The sequence below is a fragment of the Alexandromys fortis genome, unplaced genomic scaffold (genome assembly GCF_014885135.2).
Source record: "Alexandromys fortis isolate MF-2015 unplaced genomic scaffold, M_Fortis_MF-2015_v1.1 scaffold_0, whole genome shotgun sequence".
In the NCBI taxonomy this organism is placed as follows: Eukaryota; Metazoa; Chordata; class Mammalia; order Rodentia; family Cricetidae; genus Alexandromys; species Alexandromys fortis.
In genome coordinates, this window is record NW_026067949.1 from 31,391,869 (window position 1) to 31,413,534 (window position 21,666).

The window sequence follows — 21,666 nt, forward strand, 5'->3', positions numbered from 1 at the left end:
CAGGTATGAAAAGAAACCTCTGGTAAATGAAAATGTAGTCAATGAGGAAGAAAAAAAAAAAACCATGAATTTTGGTGTGACTTTAGATCTGAGGAAGAGTGCTTAAGATAAAACAAACAAACAAAAAAACCCAAAAGCCATCTAAAGAAAAGATAGCCATGTTTGATTAGATAAATATTTCAAAACCTTCTGTTTACAAAAACACGTTGATAAAATCTAGATATGGTGGTGTGCGCCCGGAATCCTAGCTCTGTGGATGTAGAGGGGCTAGAATCATAAGTTTTAAACCATTCTTGGCTGCATAGTTAGCTGGAGGCTAGCCTGGGCTACAGACCCTGTCACCACAAAACGCAAGCAAACAACAGCATTCAGCATTACTGAAGGTAACTCTGGGGCCGGGGATTTGCTTTGCTCTCTGAATTCAGGCAAAAGCAGTCATTCGATAATGTCAGCCACGGATCTTACACTCTTACCTTACAGCCAGCCAAGCATCTGCTCCCTGCCTCCAGCTCAGTCTCAGAATCTCTCACCCCTGAGTTCCGAGGTTCACCCGGACAGTCCATGTGTTAACAATGTCACCAGTGCCCAGGGTGTAGCAAGGGATTATGGATTATGGATTGTAATGGATTATGATTGTAATGAAGGTGAAGAGAGGAGAGACTACTGAATAGCTGTGATAATAGGATGCCACTGGATCGCTTTACTCTGAATACGTTTATTGGTTTATAAAGCGTTATAAACATTTGATGAAAATAGTCATTTTTATAAGAATAGAGACCCAGGACAAGTGGAACACACTCACATTATATCTGCTGCCCTCTCCTCTGTTCGAGGTGAGGGAAAGGACAGGCATAGCCGCACATCCCCTGGGAAAGGATTCTCGATGTTTTTAATAAAACGACATTAGCTAATGATAGCCTCATAACCTTTGTCATGCTACATAATCCTGATGCAAAATGTGAATAGTACAAAGTTCATTATATATAATATAAAGTTTTAATATATTACATTTGTTCTACATAACAGACTATAAATATGTGTCCATAGCATGTTCTACAGCCATTGTTTTCAGCTTTTCACACTATGGTACCAGATGGAAAGGACAGCTTCTTTTCTGAAAAACGCCAAGCACAAGGGCAAAAGCCAGTAGACATAGCTTTCTATGTTAAAACTCTAAGTGATACAGTAGATGTTGCTATAACCTCAGCTATAAGGTAATTTTGAAATCTGGCTAGTGCTTATTTATCCGGAGAGTGAACAAGCCAGTTCAGCGTTTCTGCCAGAAAGAGACCACAAAGCTAAAATTCTGGGGTATGAGAGTAGAGTTGGGTGGGAGGGAGAACAAGTGGATACATCCTGCGTGAGCCTTTACCACCACAACTTGACATAGAACCCTCGGCCCTTGGCCCCAGACACTGCCACCAGGGCAGACATGTGGGTGTCCATCCAGCAGAACCCTGAGTCGCAAACCTCTCCCGAACGTCCTCTCTTTTGGTGTTCCGAATCAAGGCACAGCTTGGGAGATGAGGAGCAAGCTGCATCATTTCCTTCCTGGGGCCAGGCCAGGAGACACGTAAGAGTCCGGAAGGAACTCTCATTAGGAGGAGGAAACAGCACAGGGAACTCGCCTGTAGCCCAACTGCAGAGAGCACGCAACCTTCTAAAACCAGAAACCTTGCCGGTCGCCTTTGCGTTTCCTGACAGCCCACATGTCCACCTCCGCCAGAGCCAGCACAATGCATCTGCAGGCTCCAGCCGCTCTCCAGGCAAGCTTGCGCCTTCCTTCCTACCAGTCCACGGCCCACACTTAACACTTGGCTCAGAGCCCACATCCTCAATGAAGCCGTTTAGGTAGACTCAGTCTTTAGGCGTCTCACCCATCTTCAACACACAAAGCCCCATTGCCCATTTCACACAGTTTTACAGAGGTGTCCGTTGCCCTGGTATGGCTACTTCTTGGAGCATAGAGCCACTGTTTGAATGTCTTTTGTTTCAGCTGATTGTGAGACCCACAGCAGGGCACATTATACACAATTTAAAATGAATGGGAAAGAAAGTACAGTCAACACATTCTTGGGTCATGGGCCATCTTCTCCAGCGATGCCCTGAGGAACTAGCTCCTTGCAGTCTGAGGTCCTTCTTCTGAAATGAAAATCAAATGCAGCTACTTCCGGGTGGTAGAAAGAACAGCACTTGAAAATCTAAGCAGCACCTCTCACGTGATTCCCGGGAGTTGGGGAGCAGGGTGAGAGCGCCTCCTTTTAAACGGGAGGTGAGCACAACGTGGTCCCATTGTCGGCATGGTCCGCGGCCTCCATCAGCTTTAAAAGTTCCGCCTCCTCGCTGGAGTACACAGCAGTGTCGGTGTCATCTGAGTGGTACCCAGACTGGTAGCCGCTGGTCTGGTTGGAGCCTTCTGAGGCCACAGACTCCCTGCTTTTGCTGGGCATCATCCCGCTGTGGAAGAAATGGCAACCAGATGAGTTGAGAAGGAGATGGCCCCTTGGCTCTTCACCCTCACCCCGTTCCCCAGCTCCAAGGAGGTGGGATCTCCTCTGGAGGCACCAGCCCCTATCCCTCCCTGCCCTAATCAGACTATCAGGCTCACTCAGACAAGGTCTACTTTCAGGTACTAGCCTGAGTTAGTAGTAGCAGGTAAGTCCTCTCCTTCAGGTCCAAGTCTTTCAAGCCCGAGAGGAGATAAAAGGCAGTTCTGCTGAGGTATGCAGAGTCCCTAACCAGTGGAACATTTTACAGCCTTGATGATTGACAAGTTTGTATACAATGATTGGAGCCAAGGGGTCTCTTTCATGATAATGAAGAAAATTAGGATGGTCTAAAAGTTCATTTGCGGTTTTCCTGTTCGGTCATTTATGGTACTACATGGCTTATGAAAGATGTTAATAAATTTGTTGAGAAAAAAAAAACCCTGGAAGCCTGTGTGCAGGCAAGCCAGACATGTCAAAAACTGCTTTTTACTCATCAAAACCACATTCTTTGGACAAATTGGGGATTCAGTCACTCAGCAGCAACTGGAGAATGTTTTCAATGACACAGTAATCATGTCAAAACTAACAAATGAAGGCTGTGTGGACCAAAAAGCTCAGGGTTTGCCCTTTCAGGGGCCGTAGCCTCATTATTCATAATAAAAACCGCACGGGAAAGAGTTTATTTATTCTGTGTTAAGATATGGTTTAAAGTAGGTTCTCAAAGAGCTAGAAATACATTTTCCCCCTTTCAATCCACTCCTCCCTCCCCAGACCAAAACCAATTTGTGTTTCAAACAATGGCATGATGTTGGCCACTTAATAGTTCTGGATAAATATGGTTTGAGTCAAAGAAAGAAGCATACAATTGGCGCTCACGGTTGCTCACCGGACTTTACAGGAAACAGCAAAATTTACTGTCACCATTGTTAGTGCTGACAAGCATAACTCAAAAACACCTGGGGGTTCCCATCTCACACAGCCGTCCCGTCATAAGTGGAGCACATCTTTTGTATTCCTACCTAGAATGATCCTCCCGGCAAATAAATAACTACTATTATCCCATTATTCTTTTCACTATAGAATTTCATAAATTCTTATGTTGAAATCAGGAATATTTATTCAAAGCAACTATATGTTGCTGCTGAGCCATGAGAGATGAATGACTCAAGATCACATTTAATACTTTCCCACAACTGAGAAGGATTCAAGAGATAATATTTAAATACACTAAATCAGTGACTTTGTATTTATTTACATATCATCTTTCTTAATTACAGATAAAGTTAATTAGGAACAGGTTTGACAGTTCTTCAGACTGCAAACTCGTAACTCTTTGGGATCATGGCATCTGCTGATGTCATTGCTGTTTGGCCAAGGCCACATACACCACCGATCACAGTCGATATGCCGACCTATATCACATGCTCAGGTGCTCCAGTCAAAAGTTGGGTCATTAGAAATTGACCAAACCCTCTAACTCACTTCAGATTCTTTTTTCAGACCTATCAATTTCATTGTTGGGTTTATTTCAGTTCTTTATCAAATTGCTTATTTGGGCTATTAATGTCATCAACCTTCAAAGGCCCCAAAAAGTGAAACTTCATCTACACTGAATGTCTTTATTAGGTCCTTTCAAAAATTCCCGTTGAAAGGTCTTTCTTATTTGGCTGAGTCTTACCCAAAGGATGGAGATAATTTATTCCTGTCTTCCAGGGTTTTCAGCTCTTCTGATGCCAGGACCATGCCACTGTCTGTCTGGCTGTCCTTTTTAGGAGACAATGAGAGGACAGTGAGTATGCACAGGGCCAGCTCCCTTAAACCCATTTCCAGTCCACCTAGCAGACAATACGATTCAGTGTCCCGCCAAGGAGGGTAAGGGCATGGCAGCCAGAGATTGTGCAAGTCACAAGGGAAGCAAATGCTCCCAGGAAGAAGATTTAAGCCAGGGAGACACAACCAAGGACAGTGGGGTCTCCTGCTCTCTGCACAGTGACACTGTGGGCCCTTGAGTGAAACGGGGCACACAGTTAGACTACTTGACCCTTGGTCCAGGTGCCTTTCCTACAGCAAAACCAAAGACCCATCTCTGTAATGACCCCATGGCACATACCCTCAAGGAGAACCTTCATGAGGTTCCAAGACTCAAACGCTTGAGCTAATATTTATCTAGCTAGCATTTCAGCCTGAGAATTTATTTCTACAACTGTTTATAAAAGATGGACTTACATCTGGGATTACTTTTACTTCTGGTTCTTCCAGTGGGATATCTTCAAATGTTTTCACACTCACTGGCCGGCTCTTTCGCTTGCTGTTCTGCAGATACTGACTGCAAGAGAACAAACATTTATCTGCATTGGAGTGGTTGGTATATTTGGCCACGGATGCCTCAAGTGATACCTACGTCCATTATCTTTCAACCACAAGTTTAATAGCAACCTTCAAAACAGCCTTTGGGGCAGGGGGAAGAAAAAGAAAAACAAAGTCTTCCTTTGCTAGCACACACAGAAGGTTTAATTTCCTGTGGAAGTCCATTTAAAAGTAAAATATAACTGAAAAGAGTAAGGGAGACCCTGTGCCTTTGACTCATGCTTCTGAGGCCCGGGGCTGAACTCAGGTCAATAGAAGCTGACTCAACAGCAGCTGCCTTCTGATGGACCCTGCCTGCCTGCCTGGGATTCCTCCAGTGAGCTCCGGATATAGTGCTACGGGCTTTCTATTTTTCTAGCCCATAGAGAAGGTTTCCCCCACAGTATTGACAGTCTGGGCAGAGGAAACACCTTTGGTTTCTCTAAAGGATACTGTGCTAAGCAGTGATCTCAAGTCAACTTCTTCCTTCACCATGATATACGGATCTAGGGCACAGAGGGAGGTGGGCTGCGTCTTTCTCGGCCATGCTTCAGAACCTCAAGACACTGCCTAATTTTGAGTCTAACACTGACTGTTGAAATGGGAGCATGGCTCTGTTGCTCCATTTTAAACAGGCATAGGCAATAGCTATTCTTTCTAGCTTGCAAGGTGGTCGGGAAGGTGAACGGCACAGCAACTGTCAAGTTTGGTGTTCTGAGGACGCACAAAACTCTATCTTTGATTTTCCTCTTTTGGATTCCAAAGACCTTCAAAGAGTGAGACTTGACAGACAACGCATCACTTGTCCCTGGACGTTGCTCTTCCTTGCCACTTGCCATTGGGGGAGTCCAAAATATCCTATCCAAACCTCTTACAGCCCAAAGAGAGATAAGAGAAGGCCCATGGGGACAATAAGCATATTCTTCACTCTGGTTCCACGACAAGCAGACTGCTGGCACAGGGCAGTGTCGGGTCAGAGTTGAAGACTAGAAGCTGAGTGTCTCTTCTCTTCTCCAAGAGGTCGTTTCCTCTCCACACAGAGGACAGAATGAGGTTCCCAGTGACACCCTCCCTCAGGAGACTTCACAGGAAAGAGGACATGCAATTCAGGGGACAAGAAAAGCCAGTTTCCTGCTGACTCTGGTCCTTCCTTGAAAGTCGTGACTGTCAGCGAAGGCTGGCTGGGATCATGGCTCTCCGCTCAGTCAGGAAGACCTTTGGGGTTCTACCACAGGTCATGAGTTGAGTCGAATGCTCTTCAGACATCGCCTCACGGCGTCTTCATGGTAACCTCTCCAAAATCCACTGGTCCAAAATCACACAACTAGAATCTCAGACTACAGTTGTGAGGGCTACTGAAAATTTTAAACATGGGACTGGCATGACCAGATAGGCTTTTTAGAGAGTTGGCTGTGATTGAGAAGGAGAAGGCCAGAGGCAGTAATACAGCCAGTTAGGAGACTTCACACTTATCTAGCGGGAAGGCAGGGAATCTGATTAAAGAAGGGGAATGCGCAGGAGGTTTGAAGCAGTGCCTGCATTTCCACACAACCCAGCAGAGTGAGGAGGCGTGGATAGCACATAGCCACCTCCAGAGACTCAGATCCTTGACTTCTGATTTCAAAATGGTATGGCCCTTCGCAAATGACAAAGCAATTTCCAAGGTCTCCTTGCATCGGCTCCCTGCCGTCTCCCAAACAGATCTCTCATTATTTCCCATTGGGGATGAAGAAGACAAGGCTCAATGAGAAAATGGCAGAGGAAGGGCAGAACCAGGACTCCCACTCGCGTTTGCAGGCTCCAGAGCCCACATGGGGTTGTTTCTCCTCACCCCGTGGGTAGCAGGATGGAAAAGAAGCAAGAGAGCCACAGACATCTTGCTCAGGTCTTTACTAAGCACCTACTACGGTCACAGCCTTGCTCTGGCTCCCACGTGTGCACGGACCCTGTGATGGGTGGGTGGGTTGAGTCAGTAGGGAGCGTTATGTAGATGGAAGGCAGAGAAAGAAGAGCCCTGTTTCCAGCAGTGATGGCCAAACCAAGACGAAGCTAGGCAGCTAGCAGGCTCTCTCGGGGATCAACCCACCTTGGATGTTTAATTACTCGCAATTAATCAGAGTGGGAAGAAGAGTGTGTACCGACGCCTTGCTCTGGGGGAGAGGACTGCAAAGACATCTCTGCTAAACTGCTGGGAATGGGAGGCGGAACTCCCAGGGAAAATGACAAAGCAGCCACAGATGGTCCACACGCTGCCCTCCAGGAGAAAAGAGACTGGCGAATATGGGGTTTCTTAGGGGAAGCATACACACTTGGGGTCACAGAGGATCCATGGGGAAAAACTGGAGACAAAGCTAAGTCTAGACATAAGTGGCCCTCCCTGCCCCCACCCCTCTGCCTCTTTTCCACAGAACTGTTGAACAAATATTTTAAAAATAGTTTAAAGGGGCAACAGATCAAGAGGCTGTCTCCCACAGTGATGCTCATGCCCAGCTCTATTTATAACGCAACGGAGTTGAAACGTATAAGGAGGAAGCAAAGCTAGAAAGACTCAGCGTTTCTCCTTGCCTGGAAGCATGAGAATAGATAGAACATGCCTGGGGAGGTGTCTTAGCCTCAGCACATTCCCCCAGAGAAGCTGAACCACGCAAGACTCCTGCACTATTGAGGGCAGTGTGCTCCCACCTCTAATCCACATTGCCTTCATTTACATTACTGTAAGGTGACAGAGGGCTTTGGTGTTTATAAAAAGAAAAATAGTGGAGTTGAGATGGGATGTAAACAAAAAGCTTCCAATTTCTGTTTTATTTTTCAGTTTATGGATAGCTAAAAGAGAACCTATTCTGGGAAGGCTCCTTCAAAACTCAGAGGCAGAAAATCTGAGCCAAGCCTGGCTGGGCTGAAAAGCATGGTGTCGCGCTTGTCCCCACTCCTGGGGATAAATGTTAGCGAGTCCTCTTTTAGCCCCAGCCTCATGTTGGCATGCCTATCTCCCAAATACAGCTCCATCTCCTGCTTAGCACCACATTCCGGGAACCCAGCAAGTCAAATGGCCCAGATCTGAACTCTCCTCTGTCTTGTCACAGGACATGACAAGGACAGTGAGCCATCAGATGGCTCTTGGGCTGAGGAGAAGGCAAGACAGTGTGGCAGGAACAATGGTAAAGCCAGAATGGACTAGGACTTTGCATCCATGAGCGTTTCTCTTTATGACTCTTCTCTCTGAGAACCTCTCCTTGGAAGGAGGGAAAATGGCCCTCCGGCTGGAATCAGAATAGATACATTCTTCTCTGGGGCAGGATGGGAAGCCACTCTCTTAACAGCTGTCCTTTATGAAGTCCCTTAAAGTGCCAGGCACTTAGAAATACATTATAGCCATAACAGTGTGCAATCCTCCAAGTGGCCATTTGCAAACCACAGTGGCCCTGCCTTCCCTCACACAGAGACTGGGCTGGGGGAGGGGCGAACGATATGGGACTTCTTTCAGTCTACCAAAAGGCAGACCCAGGCATCGCACCTGGTTCTACCAAGCTCTCGTGTCTACATCTTTATTCATGATATTTTTGCACTGCTTCATGTAGTAGAGCTATGACCTGTGCCTAGATGATACTTGCCGTCTGGTCTAAATCTAGAGTTCTCGCATAGTCAGAAACCTGATAATATACAGAAAAAAAAAATTCTTCAGGGAAAACTGACTGCTCTTGTTATAAAAGCAATGGTAGCGTGTTGGTTGATATCTAACTCCCCTCCCCCCAACTCCCTTCCCCCACTCAGGATTCCTCAGGGCCAAACATCATTCCTAGGCCTCCTTAACCTCCTTGCAGCATGGCCACTGGGCCTGTGCCTCCCATGGGAGGCAGCTGCCCAATTCCTTCTACAGCTTGGATTCACTCAGGAAGACAAGCAACACCTGTGTTTTCAGAGGGTCTGCTCGGTAGAAGCACAATAATACCCAAAGCAAAGTCTAGTTGTCTTGGGCTTAGGGAAGGCGATGCTAAGGTCGTATTGTGGGAAGCCCCACCAGCATTTTCCTCATGCACAGGTATTACCTGAGCCCACCAAAAGCTGCCTGCAGAACCCTGCACAGACCAAGACTGGACTGCATGGCATTTGTTTTGAATAAACTTAGGCGCCGCAGCAGGTAAATAGAATGCTGAAACTCAGACTGGGGACAAACTTCTCTAGAGTGCAGCCCTTCTCTAGGACACAGCCTGCGGTGTGCCGTCTCCTTGCCCGAGAGCCCTCGGTATGTTTCAGATTTGCACAGAATCCTTCCTTCCTGAGTCTTTCCTAAGCCATTTAATTCACCTTAATAAAAGTGTACACAGGGACGATTTTAATACAGATGTCTCCTTACCGTGGCTCGCTCTCTCTCTCTTTTTTCCTGGAGATTAACAAACTGTGGTATTTTAGCTATTTGCTCTCACAAGGCTTAGAATTCTTAACGGCAGAGTTGTGCCAGCAATATGGGCCGCAGATGGGAGGCCGTTCAACTCTCCAGACCTCCTTTGGAGAGCACGGCCCTTGTGAATGTCAGAACTCCAGTTAGCTAGAAGTAGTGAGTGACGGACAGGCTGAACAAATGTCTTCCTCCCGCCCCCACCTCCTGAGCCGCCCTTGAAGCCCCCCTGAGGGGATGCTGGCCATATACCTGATTCCTGCTGTGTTGTCATAATGGAATTTGGGGTCACACACTTCTTCTTCCTCCATACAGGAAACAGGTGAGGTGGGCAGGGAGAGTCCAGAGTCCTCTTCCATGCTCAGTGTCTCTGACATGGGAAGAACAATGTAGTCTTTGCCATCCTGAAACAATAAACACAGCATGCTATTGTTATGGCTGCTATCCTTCAAGGGCCTTTTCATGAGAAACAAAGGGCAGGGGGGCGTCTTGGCTGTGCCTGCCGCTTTCATATCTGAACCCAAGACTTCAAGACTGTATTGGAAAGGGGTTGACAGAAACAAAAGGCCACTTGAAAGGGGTGTGTGGAAAAAAGGTTACTAAAGAGACTAAGGAAAAACTGCATTAGTGAAGAGATGAGAGGCCATGGTTGCCATGAAGACAAAGCCAGCAATGGCTGCGGAGGAGATGGGTGAGCAAGGAGCCTAGGAATCAATTCTCCACAAAGACCTCCACAGGAGTCTGACCTTCAAAGTGAACAGCCTCGAGTCGAGCCTCTGCATCCCAAGGCAATGGAAAATCCAAAGGCAGGGAAGAGAAAGGCCTAGGACAGTAGGCGCAGAGGAATTCTCGATAGTGCAATCTGCTGTTATTTCTCAAGAGGCAGAAAAGACAAGGTGATCCAATACATTGAAATGTTTGGAAGGTTTCTTTGGTGAAAATAGAAGTGGCCCTCAAGTGTTCAGAAGGAAAAAGGAAGCAACTGGCTCCGACTGGAATAGGGACCACCGAGCAGCATCAAACTCTCTAACAACAACAAAAAAGGGGGCGCAATCCCATTGTGGAACTGCCATGACAGACTGACATTTCACCAAGAGGGGCCAGAGTCCTGCCTTGGCATGATTTGCATGTTTGTTTTGTTTTGGCCTCGCCTGCAGAATTTACTAAAAATGACTTGAAATTCCTTCCATTTCTGATAATCAGTAAGTCAATCGGATTTTGATTTTGTTTGCTTGTTTGTTTTGTTTTTTGAAGGAGTCTTGCTATGCTGCCCAAGCAGGCCTCAAACTTGTGATTCTCTTGTTCCAGCCTTAAGAATTCTGGGATTACAGACATGCACTATCAGACTCAGCAGGCTTTTTTTTTTTTTTAGAAGAACATTTGAAGACATAACAAAAATCAAGTAGGTGCGGACCAGCAAGATGACTCAAAGGGGAACGGCATCTTCAGCCAAGGCTTCAGACGGGAGTTCAAACTCCTGGACCCACATGATAGAGGAAGAGAATAGTTCCTGCAATTTATGGATAGCCTAGAGTTGCCTATTCTCAAGCTATGAATTAGGGTTCTATCACTCTAAAGAGCAATTATTACTTTAAGGAAGCATTATTGCTCAAAACTGGAAGGCAGAGGCTCCTTTTTCAGTGACCCAGAGAACCACATCATGCCTCGTGTGTGTTCAGGCAGTAGACTGACTGTTAGATCACAGACCCTCGACCTGAAGGCTCTTTCTGGAAGCTTCTGGAGCAGAGGGTTACAAACCTGCTGAGCATTTGCTTGCAGGAGATTTCCCAAATGTTCCACCAACTCTGAAAACGAGGGTCTCTGATTGGGGTCCTCATGCCAGCAGTCCAGCATGGTCTGGTACCTAGACAAGCAAGACACCAGTTTCATTAAAGCATGTCATTCTTCCAAGAACTAAAAGTCAAAATAATACTCAAATGGGGGAAGTGTTTGTAAAGAGCCTATCAAGAACTGAGATACTAACTAGAGATATGAAACTACAGGAGACACAGATGTCAACACTCACATGTCCAACTGTCTATAAAAGGGTCTTCTTTAACACACATCTCTATCAACCTTCAATAAAAGCTCTCTGGTATAGATAATACAGTAACACGATGACGGTGCTTGAGGTAACCAAGGAAGGCATCAGAGAAAAGGCCGAACACAAACTAGGCCATGACGTAGATGCTCACAATGGAAGGCCTTCTCGCCTTCTTAGCGGGAAGAATTTGTGTGAAAAGAAAGAAGAGTGCTTTCCAGAGTCTTACATTTCTGGGGTGGTGTAGTCAGGAGCCCGCATTCTAGTTCCCTCTTTCAGTCTCCTACAGAAGTCTTCATCAATCTTGACCCCAGGATATGGGGACGCACCTAGAGTAAGACAGGAAAGGAGCACTGTGAACTTTGCAATCACCATAAAAAGCCTGTAAGCCTGATTCTTGCACATCCTTATGGCCTACAGAGCTTTTTTTGTTTGTTTTTATTCTTCTTGATTTTACCATTTAAATCTTCTAAGAAATTCTATTTGACAGAAGGTAAAATATAGAGGAGAAAAGGACTTGCTGGGCTCATTCACTATTATCACCTCCTCTGCTCCCAGGCAAGGGTCAAAGAGAAGTAACTCACCTAAGGAAAATATTTCCCAGAGCAAAACGCCGAAAGACCACACATCGCTCTGAATCGTGTACACTCTGTCAAAAATCGTTTCTGGGGCCATCCACTTCAAAGGAAGTCGGGCCTACGTGGGTGATAGCAAGGCATCAGAACCCAAGTTAGCGATTTCTGAAGAAAACACTTTCTTCACTACCCAACACAGATCCACAAAGTTTGAATTGTGCGCTTGAATGGACCACCAGGTTCATCTTTAGATACTTACATCTCCCTTCCTGACATAATCCGGGTCTTTATAAATATCCCGGGCCAGGCCGAAGTCACAGATCTTCACCACATTCTTCTCTGAGAGGAGAATATTCCGCGCTGCCAGGTCCCGGTGGATACACTGTGAAAAGAACAGGATCGTGCTAAGTCTCCACACAGCTAATCTCTTTTACATCTGTTGTGACCTCATGCTTAAAAAAATCCAACAGCAGAGAACCATCTGATTAGCAAGAAGTGGGGTAGAGTTTTAGAGCAACCGGTCAGGAAAGGGGCCCGTGTGTTTCGCTGAGACACATCTGCTTATTCCATAAACAGTCCTGTCCTTTGGCGTTACATGATCTGGTTACAGTCTGATGATGGACACGGTTTAAAAATGTGTCTCGGATCACATCCACACATCTTTTGCTTGGCAGCCTCTGTGCCTTGAACTGGGTTATTCTAAGGGAATCCCAGAATAGATTTGCTTTGAATGGCTGTGTGGAAAGGAGAAGTGAGGATTCTCATTGGTTGGGTGCGCTTGGTTGGCTTTCTATTTCATTTGGTACTGAAGCTGGATTTGATCTGGAGGCAGTACTCATCCTGCTTCAAAGTGTTCGATATGACAGAAAAGGTCAACACCAGCAAGGCTGGCCAGCTCGAGTGGACTGGACTCTGTAGAAAGTTCCCCAGAGCTCAGCTTTAAGCCTTGGGATTTGCAGTTCCTACACTGGTCTCTCCTTTCTGTCTTCCAACTTGATCTGACTTTCAGCTATTAAGTGGCCCTGTCACTCTATGCTCACAACCCTCAGCAAACACCTAAGCACCAACTGAGAGGGAAGAAGAGCCTCAAAGAACTTTAGACATGAATGAAAGGCTTGCATAAGAGACCCAATCAGCACGTGGGGGCTGGGAACCACTGCCTCTCCCCTGCCCAGCACCTCAGGTTAATAAGGGCAGTCTCCCTTGCACCAGAATACTCAGGAGAGCATTGTCTAGAGTGAGACAGTAAAACTGGTAAGGTCACATAACAGATGGCATCTCTACTTGCTCTCAACCAAAGAGCTTCCTTTTTCATTTTTATATATATATCAAACCAACAAACCAAGAAAACCACCTCGTGGTTACAAGAGAAAATAAAGGATTCTGGCTCCCCACTGACCAATCACTATATCAACTCTTCCTTCTAGTTGACAAAAGAAATTATTTGGCTCAAGAGTGAGTTCTGGCCTTTACAAAAATAATAACCCTTGAAAAAGACTCAAAGTCCTTCCCTTTGGGACGGTCCTGTAGGACCCTGGTTCTCTTTCTTCTTGTTGGGAAATAGAGCGCATGAAATATTCAGCAGAACTATCTAAGATTCCGAGGTTCTAGATGCTGTCAAGAAACTTTAAACTTCAGTGGGGCGAGGGGCAAGGGACCTTATAACAATAAAGAAAACAAACGAATTATTAAGGGCTTCTGTTCCCTCAGGAACCTGCAGCAAATACACTTCACCCACAGAGAGCTTTTCCTGAATGTAATGTGAACCTTTCTTACATATCACCCCATTCCCAGGGTCACCAGTGACTTCCACCAACCTCCCTCCCACCTCAGTGCTGTTTACAACCTTTGGAATGTTTGTCCCCTGTCACGTCCCACCTCAGCCTTTGTTTGGCCTACTTTCTAATTTTAGCTGTTTTAATCGTCCGCATCTGAAGCCTGGTCTTCCTGGCTTCTAAGTATACAAATAGCAAATAACTTTTTGATGGATGATGGTGAATGTAAAATAAATTAAAAATAGACCCCACTACGCCAAGATACCTACAGGACTCTACTCCCTGCCTCTTCTAGGTGCACAGATCACATCCTTAGTGAAGAGTTCCTCCTTTAGCTTGCATAACGTTGAAGTACACGCGTGTTAGCACGTGCGCACGCACACACATAGCATTTTCATATATTCTGTAAGCTTCTTCCCGCTTTACTTCATCTCACAACATCTGTTCCTAACCTTCCTCTTGTGCTTCTTGGTTATGGGTTGTTTCATCAGCTACAGGTGTTGGAAACCTCAGGAAGAGCTGTCTTGGTTGATTCACTACGGTGACACTTAGAAGTCTATGTAGTCAGCCAGGAGGTGTTGGAGCGCACCTCTAATCCCAGCACTCGGGAGGCAGAGGCAAGCAGATCTCTGTGAGCTCCAGCCAGCCTGGTTACTAGAGGAAGTTCCAGGATAGCCAGTGCTACACAGAGAAACACTTTCTTGAAGAAAGCAAAACAAAACAAACCACCATCCCCCAAAAAAGATTAAAAACAAAACCTGACACTTAGTAATTGGTCAATGAGTATTACTGATATGAATGAATTTCATGAACGCTCTAGCCACCTTTTATTCACAGAAAAAGGGCCTCCACAGAAGAACACATTTAAGAATCCTAAATGTGATGTATGACTTTCCAACCCGAGCAAGCGCTGTCTCATTCCCAAGCCTGTGATCTGAACACAAAGCTTACTGTCCCCTTGACCTGCCATACCTTCCTTGATGCCAGGAACTCCATGCCCTTAGCCACTTGGAAGCTGTAGCAGATGAGATGCTCCAAGGTCAGGAAGTCCTTGTACAAGTCTTCAGAAGCTGTGAGAGGCAAGAGGACACAGCTGAGTGTTCCCATCAGTTGGTAGCCCTGTGATCTCAAGACTCAAGAGTCAGTTTCAGGAGACAGAAGCAGAAGACCTGGCCAATTGTGAAACCCCGAATTATTAGCCTTCATCATACTTCTGGGGAAAAGAATGCTTTCTCCATTTTGGTCAAACTGAGTCACTGAATCCAGAAGGGAGAAGAGAGATGGAATCGGTTCTGACAACAAGAAGAGAAAAAGGACCTTTTAAAGTCTGCTATCCCAAGCTGTTGTTGTTTCCCCATGAATTCAGAGGGGGAAACAATAGCTCCTATGAAGAAACTCTAAAAATAAAACAACAATATTGAGGGTCATCAAATCTTTTTTTCTCCGGGCTTTTGTCTCCTGGGACAAAGACCAAAGTTCAGACTGCAGTCCACAACAGATAACTAAAAATAACAGAAAGAGATTTATTTCTCTCACTTTCAAACTTAAGACGAGAAGCAAGCATATTAAGTCTGTCCTGGAAGGGAGACTTTCCTCCACGGAGAGGAGTGAGTGACCACAGGCGTGGAAGAAAGCCGGATTTGCATAAGCTTACGGTAGCGTTTCTTACACATAAACACTGAGGCACTCCTGGATGTTTTGAAATGCTCTCCTAACTTATCAGATAAGATATGGCTACTGTCTCTTTCCTGGACACAAGGCCAGAGTAAACACAAACGCGATCGCCATAACAGACTTGTTAGTACTGAGAAAGCTGAGACTTCTTTCTCCATGACTTCTTATGCTAATGGCTAGGAACAGTGAAACTCTCTTCATTCTCCAGATAAAGAAATAGAGGCGAAGTCCTGGCCTGCAATTCCAAGCCATTTACACCTCAGCCCTCCACCCCTAGCTCCTTACATTTCCAGCTTACTGGCTACCAACTGTGAGCAAGAAGGTGCCCGACCCACTTACTGGTAGACCTCATGAGGACAGGCCTAACAGCTTCCCCATGCCCCCTAGCCCAAGTCCTAACCACCAGCTGCCTATATGGTTTCTAAGAGAAAGAAATTGGATCCAGTTCTATCAGTCGGCCTGTGGCAGGGGAAACAGAAGTGGGGATGGGTTTGTCTACACTCACATCCCAAGAGCACCAAGCATCGGGCATCCTCGTCTCTTTCATCACACAGCGGTGCCTGCTCCTTCTGATAAAGGCAGACCTACAGTGTGTCCTGGCGCTGACTGAAGTAGCAGAGAGGCCGAGGTCCAGCTCCACCCATACGTACCACTAAAGCATCATTGGGATCACAACCAAGTGAGGCAAGACTAAGGCATGTGACTGGAGATGGAGAAGCTAGCTGGGGTGGAGTGAAGACGATGGCCATGTCCTCACCCATCTTGGAGAAGGTCGGGAAGAGATGCCCAAAGGGCCTCTGTGTGCTGCTAACGCATGTTACCTATTGGATCTGAGCCACCTACGGCAACGAAGGCTAGCCAGACCCCAAAAAGCTCCCTTGCCCTTTCCAAACACGGCACTGAACCTTTACTTCCAATAAATTCTCATCCAGTATTGGACCAGAGTGTTGATTTGATTGCTAGTGACAGCTTCGCCCACTGAGCTACCTAGACTTCTCAGGAGAACCCTGCTTTTATCCCCAGTAGAGTTCACTGTCTGTTTGGGGCTTCCATACTTTCGTTAAGTTTGACTGGACGCTACCTAGGAATTTAGATTTTTTTCGTACCTGAAGCTTTCCCCTGTGGCTGAATATCTTGCCACCATCCCTTTCTACAAGAGTGTGCTTTAGGGACAGGCCGCAAGGGCAGGTACCTTCTTCTTCCTCCACATCACTGAGGGATTTCTCCTCGACAAATCCCGAGCTGGCCGAGCTCTGGCTGCTGGTGATGCTGTCCAAGCGACGCTTCAGATCCACGGAGAGCTCCCCGACGTAGTCTTTCCCCTGGCGGAACCGGGCACCTTTGCTCTGGAAAAGAAGGGACTGTGCAAATTCCTTGAATACAAGACGGGTCTCTCATGCATGGCAAGGCCACACACAGTTGAGACTATTAAAAGCAAAGAAGAGAGACAAGTCTAGGATCCTACGGAGATGAAACGCAGGGCAAGTTTTACCGGTGTTCCTTCTCCAACGCCCATATTCCTTCACTTTGGTGTCAAGTGGTAAGTGCTACATTCCCAAACATACTCAGACACACTGTCATTAGTGCCCCCTTGACAGGGGGATGCACCCTCCGTGGCGCCAAATATGGCTGAGGTGACAGACTATCATGCAGAGCCAACGCTCCCTCTGCCCTACCCTTTCTTTAATCAAATCTAGCACCATCATAATGGGTCAGGAGATTAAAGTCCTAAAAATAAAATATGAGAAGCACACAACCCCCTTAAGTGGATGCCTAAGATAACCAGGGAAACATGCAAAGAATTTCAACGAAAAGACACATGTGAAGCCGCTTTGAGTTTTGCTCTGCTTTCATGTATGGCCATGCTCAGGTAGATGGCGACATACATGTGTGACCATTCTCAGCTAGACGGCAACATACCTTATAAGGAACAAATTCATTTCTCTTGCCCCGTAAGTAAGTCGATAGGTTTCCAAACTTGCAGAATTCCACAATCACCATGAGAGGCCCTGCAAATGATACCGCTAGTTATGACCGGAAAATGCACTTCACGAACACGTCTCGCTAAGAACTTAGCATACTGATAAGCCCAAAACTGCCCTGGAAGAAGTCTTATATGGGAACTCTCTCATGGGAACAGAGTGGCAGAAATCAGCTGACCCCAATCCCTCCTGTTGTAACTTTTCTTTTTCAAGCTGATTCTACAGGCATAATCGAAACATCAGCAATCAGCTGAGATGTCACAGTGGGAGAAAAGGGAGCTGACTCGAGGTTCTTTTCTCTCGAGGTCTGGGGTGCTCATCTTGCCCATCGAACACTCACTGTCTAAGTAGCAAACGTCTCCCCGTGAGGAGAACATTCTTCAATTCAAAGGATGCTGCAGAATCCTTTGATTAGAGAGTCCACTGAATCTCTCTGGAGCCTAGCACATCTGGGGCTCTGCAAAGGACTGCTCCCTCCAACACCACCAAGGCTGTTAGTCCCACGCGGGTGGGCAGAGCCACAGCAGTTGCTCACCTCCTGGCTTGGTGCAGGCACCTAGAAGGTTGACCACATTGAGATGGTGGCCAATGTGGATGAGGATCTTGAGTTCAGACATGAGTGCTCGGTGCTCGCTGTGTGTTGCTCCTTCTACGAATTCAGAACAAAGACAGACACTGTTAGGTGTGGCCGTTGCCGCAGGATGACGGACGCACTGAGCTGTGTGACTGTCACTCCCGGCCGAGCTCAGTTACAGCTAACAGGGCAACTGTCAAGTGCAAACTCTGTTTTCTAATTAGAAAGCAAGGCTTTACTTTAAGCAAACCCTGAATGATTGGTATTTAAAGAAATCTGAGGGGAGGTTTCTTGTAAAGTTAGGAACATATCTGCAACAGAATCACATTTAGATTCTCTTTCTGTACAAAACTGGAAGTTTCTATTTCAGCTTTAGTAGGCTGCTTAGGGCCTGATGAATTCATTGCCTCCTCATAGGGAAGCACATTAAATATTCTCAGATCTAGGGACCAGTGAGTTGGCTGGGTGGGTAAAGGCCCTTGCCACTGATTTTAACGATCTGAGTTCAAACACTGGGACCTACACGGTGGAAGGAGAGAACTGACTCTTGCAATTTGTCCTCTGACAACTCATTCTCTCTCTCTCTCTCTCTCTCTCTCTCTCTCTCTCTCTCTCTCTCTCTCTCCACCTTCTCCCTTCTCTCCACACACACACACACATAAATAAATGTGGTAAATTGGCTCAGGTCCATGCTGATATTCCAGTTGATCTACACCAAATAAATAAGTTAACAGGACCAGCACACAGCAAAGATATTTGTTCATGGGTCTAATGGGGCTAGGACTGCATTTGGTGCTGTACGAACTGCTACACTTCTCTCTCACCCACAGACATGGGTTCCATCTCAGGGCCTGATGACCCATCTCTACACACACACACACACACACACACACACACACACACACACACACCCTTAGCCTCTAGATAAAAATGAAAATGGAGGAAGGGGCCTTTGAAAGGCACAAGAACCTTCTAGCAAAGGGCAAGCATCTCCCTCCACCGAAACAATCACAAATTGAGCAGAGGCTCCCCTCCCCCCATCAGAATGTCCAGGTGGCAGGTCCTTTACTGTGAAAAGATGCTGGTGTCTAAAAGAACACCCATATCCTATTCTGTCTGAACAGCCATTCTTACTTTGCAGTGCACCTTCAGAAAGTTCTTTGGAATGTTCTAATTCTAAAAGAACATGATGGTTTTGCATTATACTATTTTTTTTACTGATTATAAAGGGTTTGTAATCAGTTTGCATCATAATACTTTGAGGAACAATTTTAATAGAACCAGATAGTTTTCCCTCATATAACCAGGACCACCAAACAGAATTGTGTAAGTTGATTCTTGCTCCCCAGTCATGTGCCCTTGCATGAGGCTCCAAAGGAGGAACCTGTCTCTAATTTGTGCAAAGGCAGTATAAGCCAGCAGCTTTCTGTCCCCACCTATCCACAGAGCCAGCGATGCAAGCTTCATACCATGCCTAATGAAGGAGAAATAAAGAGAACCACATTACAATGTCATTGTGCTTTTTACCTTTCAACATTTTGACAGCCACTGTTTTGCAGGTCGCTGTCTTGTCAATTCCAAAGGCGTCTGCCTCAATCACTTGGCCAAAGGCACCACGGCCGAGAGGCTTCCCTGGAACCGATGATAATGGCAATTACAAAATCTGGTTGTCTCGTCACACTACCAGAGGGTTATGTGAAGATTCTGATTGGTTAAAGGGACGTTGTATTCCGTTTAGACTCACATTCCGATTTACTCCCTCAGTCTGGCTTTCCCCCTGCACCTTCCAAAGTGCCCTGCTTTGGATGGTTATACAGGTTCCTCACTACCAAAAGGCTATAAGGGTGATTACCCAAAATCAGAAGATACAATTCATATTTACAAATAAGAATACATCATCTGAATAATCTAGACAGGTCATTGCCTTAAAGGAGAGTTAGGTGGGCTGGTAAAACCAATGTCAAGTTAATAGCAGTTGACAGCTCACCTAGTTTCAGCCGGTCCCTGGGGAATTCCCATTTGCTGGCATCGTAAGGCAAGCGTTCACAGCGCTCATCCAAGGGTAGCTCATCTGGATCCATGACAATGGACAAGTAGCCCGTCTTCAGTTCCCCTTCATTGGCCTGGAAAGCATAAACCCTCCCAGTTACACAACCCTGTTGTTTGCTTGTTGTTTTGTGTACTTGTTACTGTTTAATAGGGGACCCATTCAGAGTGTCTCATTCCCCAATAAAACTCCCAAAGTTCGAGAGAAGTCCTATTATAACCCTGCTTTTAGTGCCTCTGTAGTTTCCAAAATGAGTGCAGAATAAAGTTTCTAAATCTTAATTACAGTGGACAGCCCAAACCCCTGACCCCTCTAGTGGCTTCCATCAATTAATGTCCATAGCTCAGCCAAAGAAAATGGACAAGAATGTTATTGTGCTGAAGTGAAAATGTGCCCACTGAGCCACTAACAATGGGAAGAAGCGGCTGAAAGAAGCCCAGTCAGGTTCCATTAATCACAAAACCAATACGCAAGGGGCAGGAGGGACATCGTGTTGTTACCCGCTTAACGGTCCGCAGAACAATGACAAGAAGCAGCCAGAAGAACATGGCAATCACCGCAGTGCCCACAAGAATGATGACTTCCAGGTTGGTCTTTTCCTGGGCACCTGGAAGACACAGGCGAGTGATCACCAGCTGGGAACCCATAGCCTTTGGTAGAAGGCGCCAAGCGTGACATGGAAGGCAAGACCTCAGGCTCATCCACTTTCAAGACTCCGAGGGACCAACAACCACAGACTCCATCAGTTTGCCAGAGTCCGCCACACTCTTAAAGAACAACAGCAGCATACCAGTCAGGGAAGCATCCAGCAATAAGATTCCCAAACAACGAACCATAGGTGTAAGTGTCTTCAGAGATGCTTACAGGATGTGTTTGGTGAGAGACCTCTTTTGAGGAAAAAAAAAGTTCTTTCTATTTGTGGGTAATATCACCTGATTTTGTGTGTGTGGCGTGATTTAGGAAACTACACGAGGAAAGAAGGGAAGCCCTTTGCCCAGGCAGCAACTTGTGACCAAACACCTACTCTGAACTTGTTGCTTTAAATATGTCACCCTCCTTCACTGTTTCAGTAAGTTTTCAGTTTTCAGCTTGAAGAAAGATTTGAAAAATTGAGCTACTTGTCTGAGAAACACAGGAAGTCGGTGGGTTGTTCAAGGCTTATACCGGGTCTGTGCAAAATAGAGCTGACCAATAATACTTCTTCCTGTCCCTGTGTGGCAGAAGCCCGAAAGAGGAGAAGAAAAGAGAGAGAGAGAGAGAGAGAGAGAGAGAGAGAGAGAGAGAGAGAGAGAGAGAGAGAGAATTGGCCGTGAAAGGAGGAGAGAGGAAAGACAGCACTAAGCAGGGCAAGGAAAGTCGAGGACTCCTCTCCCAGGTGTGTTCCAAGTGGAGAATCACAGGCAGAAGGCTCTCAGCACTAAGTGATTAGCAGGGAGGAGATTAGGATACAATTATCACTTGAGGTCTCTGTCTCTCCACTTATATGGTTTAGTGTGAGTTGAAAGAAGCCCCGAGCTTGGGGGGGGGGGGGGGGGGGGAAGAAGGGGGGGGGGGGGGGGGGGGGGGGGGATGGCCCAGAAGCCAGAAGACAAACAGTTCATTAGCTGGCAAAACAGGAGTTACCAGTTGGGAGACAAGCTCTGAGTGTGTCTGTAAGAGGATTCGGTTTCTCTGCCATTCTCAGAGAAGCAATTCTCCCTCTCTCTGAATGTAAAGATCTAAAAGCTTACCCACATATACAGAAAAAAGGCCAAAGGTTCAACTGCC

At 46.2% G+C, this 21,666-nt stretch overlaps 1 protein-coding gene across 1 annotated transcript in view; it reads right to left on the bottom strand.

The window, feature by feature from the left end:
- Positions 1–695: 695 nt before the first annotated feature.
- Positions 696–21,666, bottom strand: part of Kdr (kinase insert domain receptor) — a 44,132-nt gene continuing 23,161 nt past the window's right edge. Inside the window, exons 16-30 of the mRNA XM_050150019.1 lie at positions 20,400–20,506; positions 19,840–19,975; positions 19,380–19,484; positions 17,814–17,927; positions 17,217–17,305; positions 16,489–16,642; positions 14,595–14,692; positions 12,107–12,229; positions 11,857–11,968; positions 11,502–11,601; positions 10,990–11,095; positions 9,484–9,635; positions 4,716–4,815; positions 4,168–4,253; positions 696–2,457 (exon numbers count right to left, since the gene is read on the bottom strand). Coding sequence (XP_050005976.1) covers positions 2,262–2,457; positions 4,168–4,253; positions 4,716–4,815; positions 9,484–9,635; positions 10,990–11,095; positions 11,502–11,601; positions 11,857–11,968; positions 12,107–12,229; positions 14,595–14,692; positions 16,489–16,642; positions 17,217–17,305; positions 17,814–17,927; positions 19,380–19,484; positions 19,840–19,975; positions 20,400–20,506 — 1,778 coding nt within the window. The 3' untranslated portion in view covers positions 696–2,261. The remainder of the gene's footprint in view (positions 2,458–4,167; positions 4,254–4,715; positions 4,816–9,483; positions 9,636–10,989; positions 11,096–11,501; positions 11,602–11,856; positions 11,969–12,106; positions 12,230–14,594; positions 14,693–16,488; positions 16,643–17,216; positions 17,306–17,813; positions 17,928–19,379; positions 19,485–19,839; positions 19,976–20,399; positions 20,507–21,666) is intronic.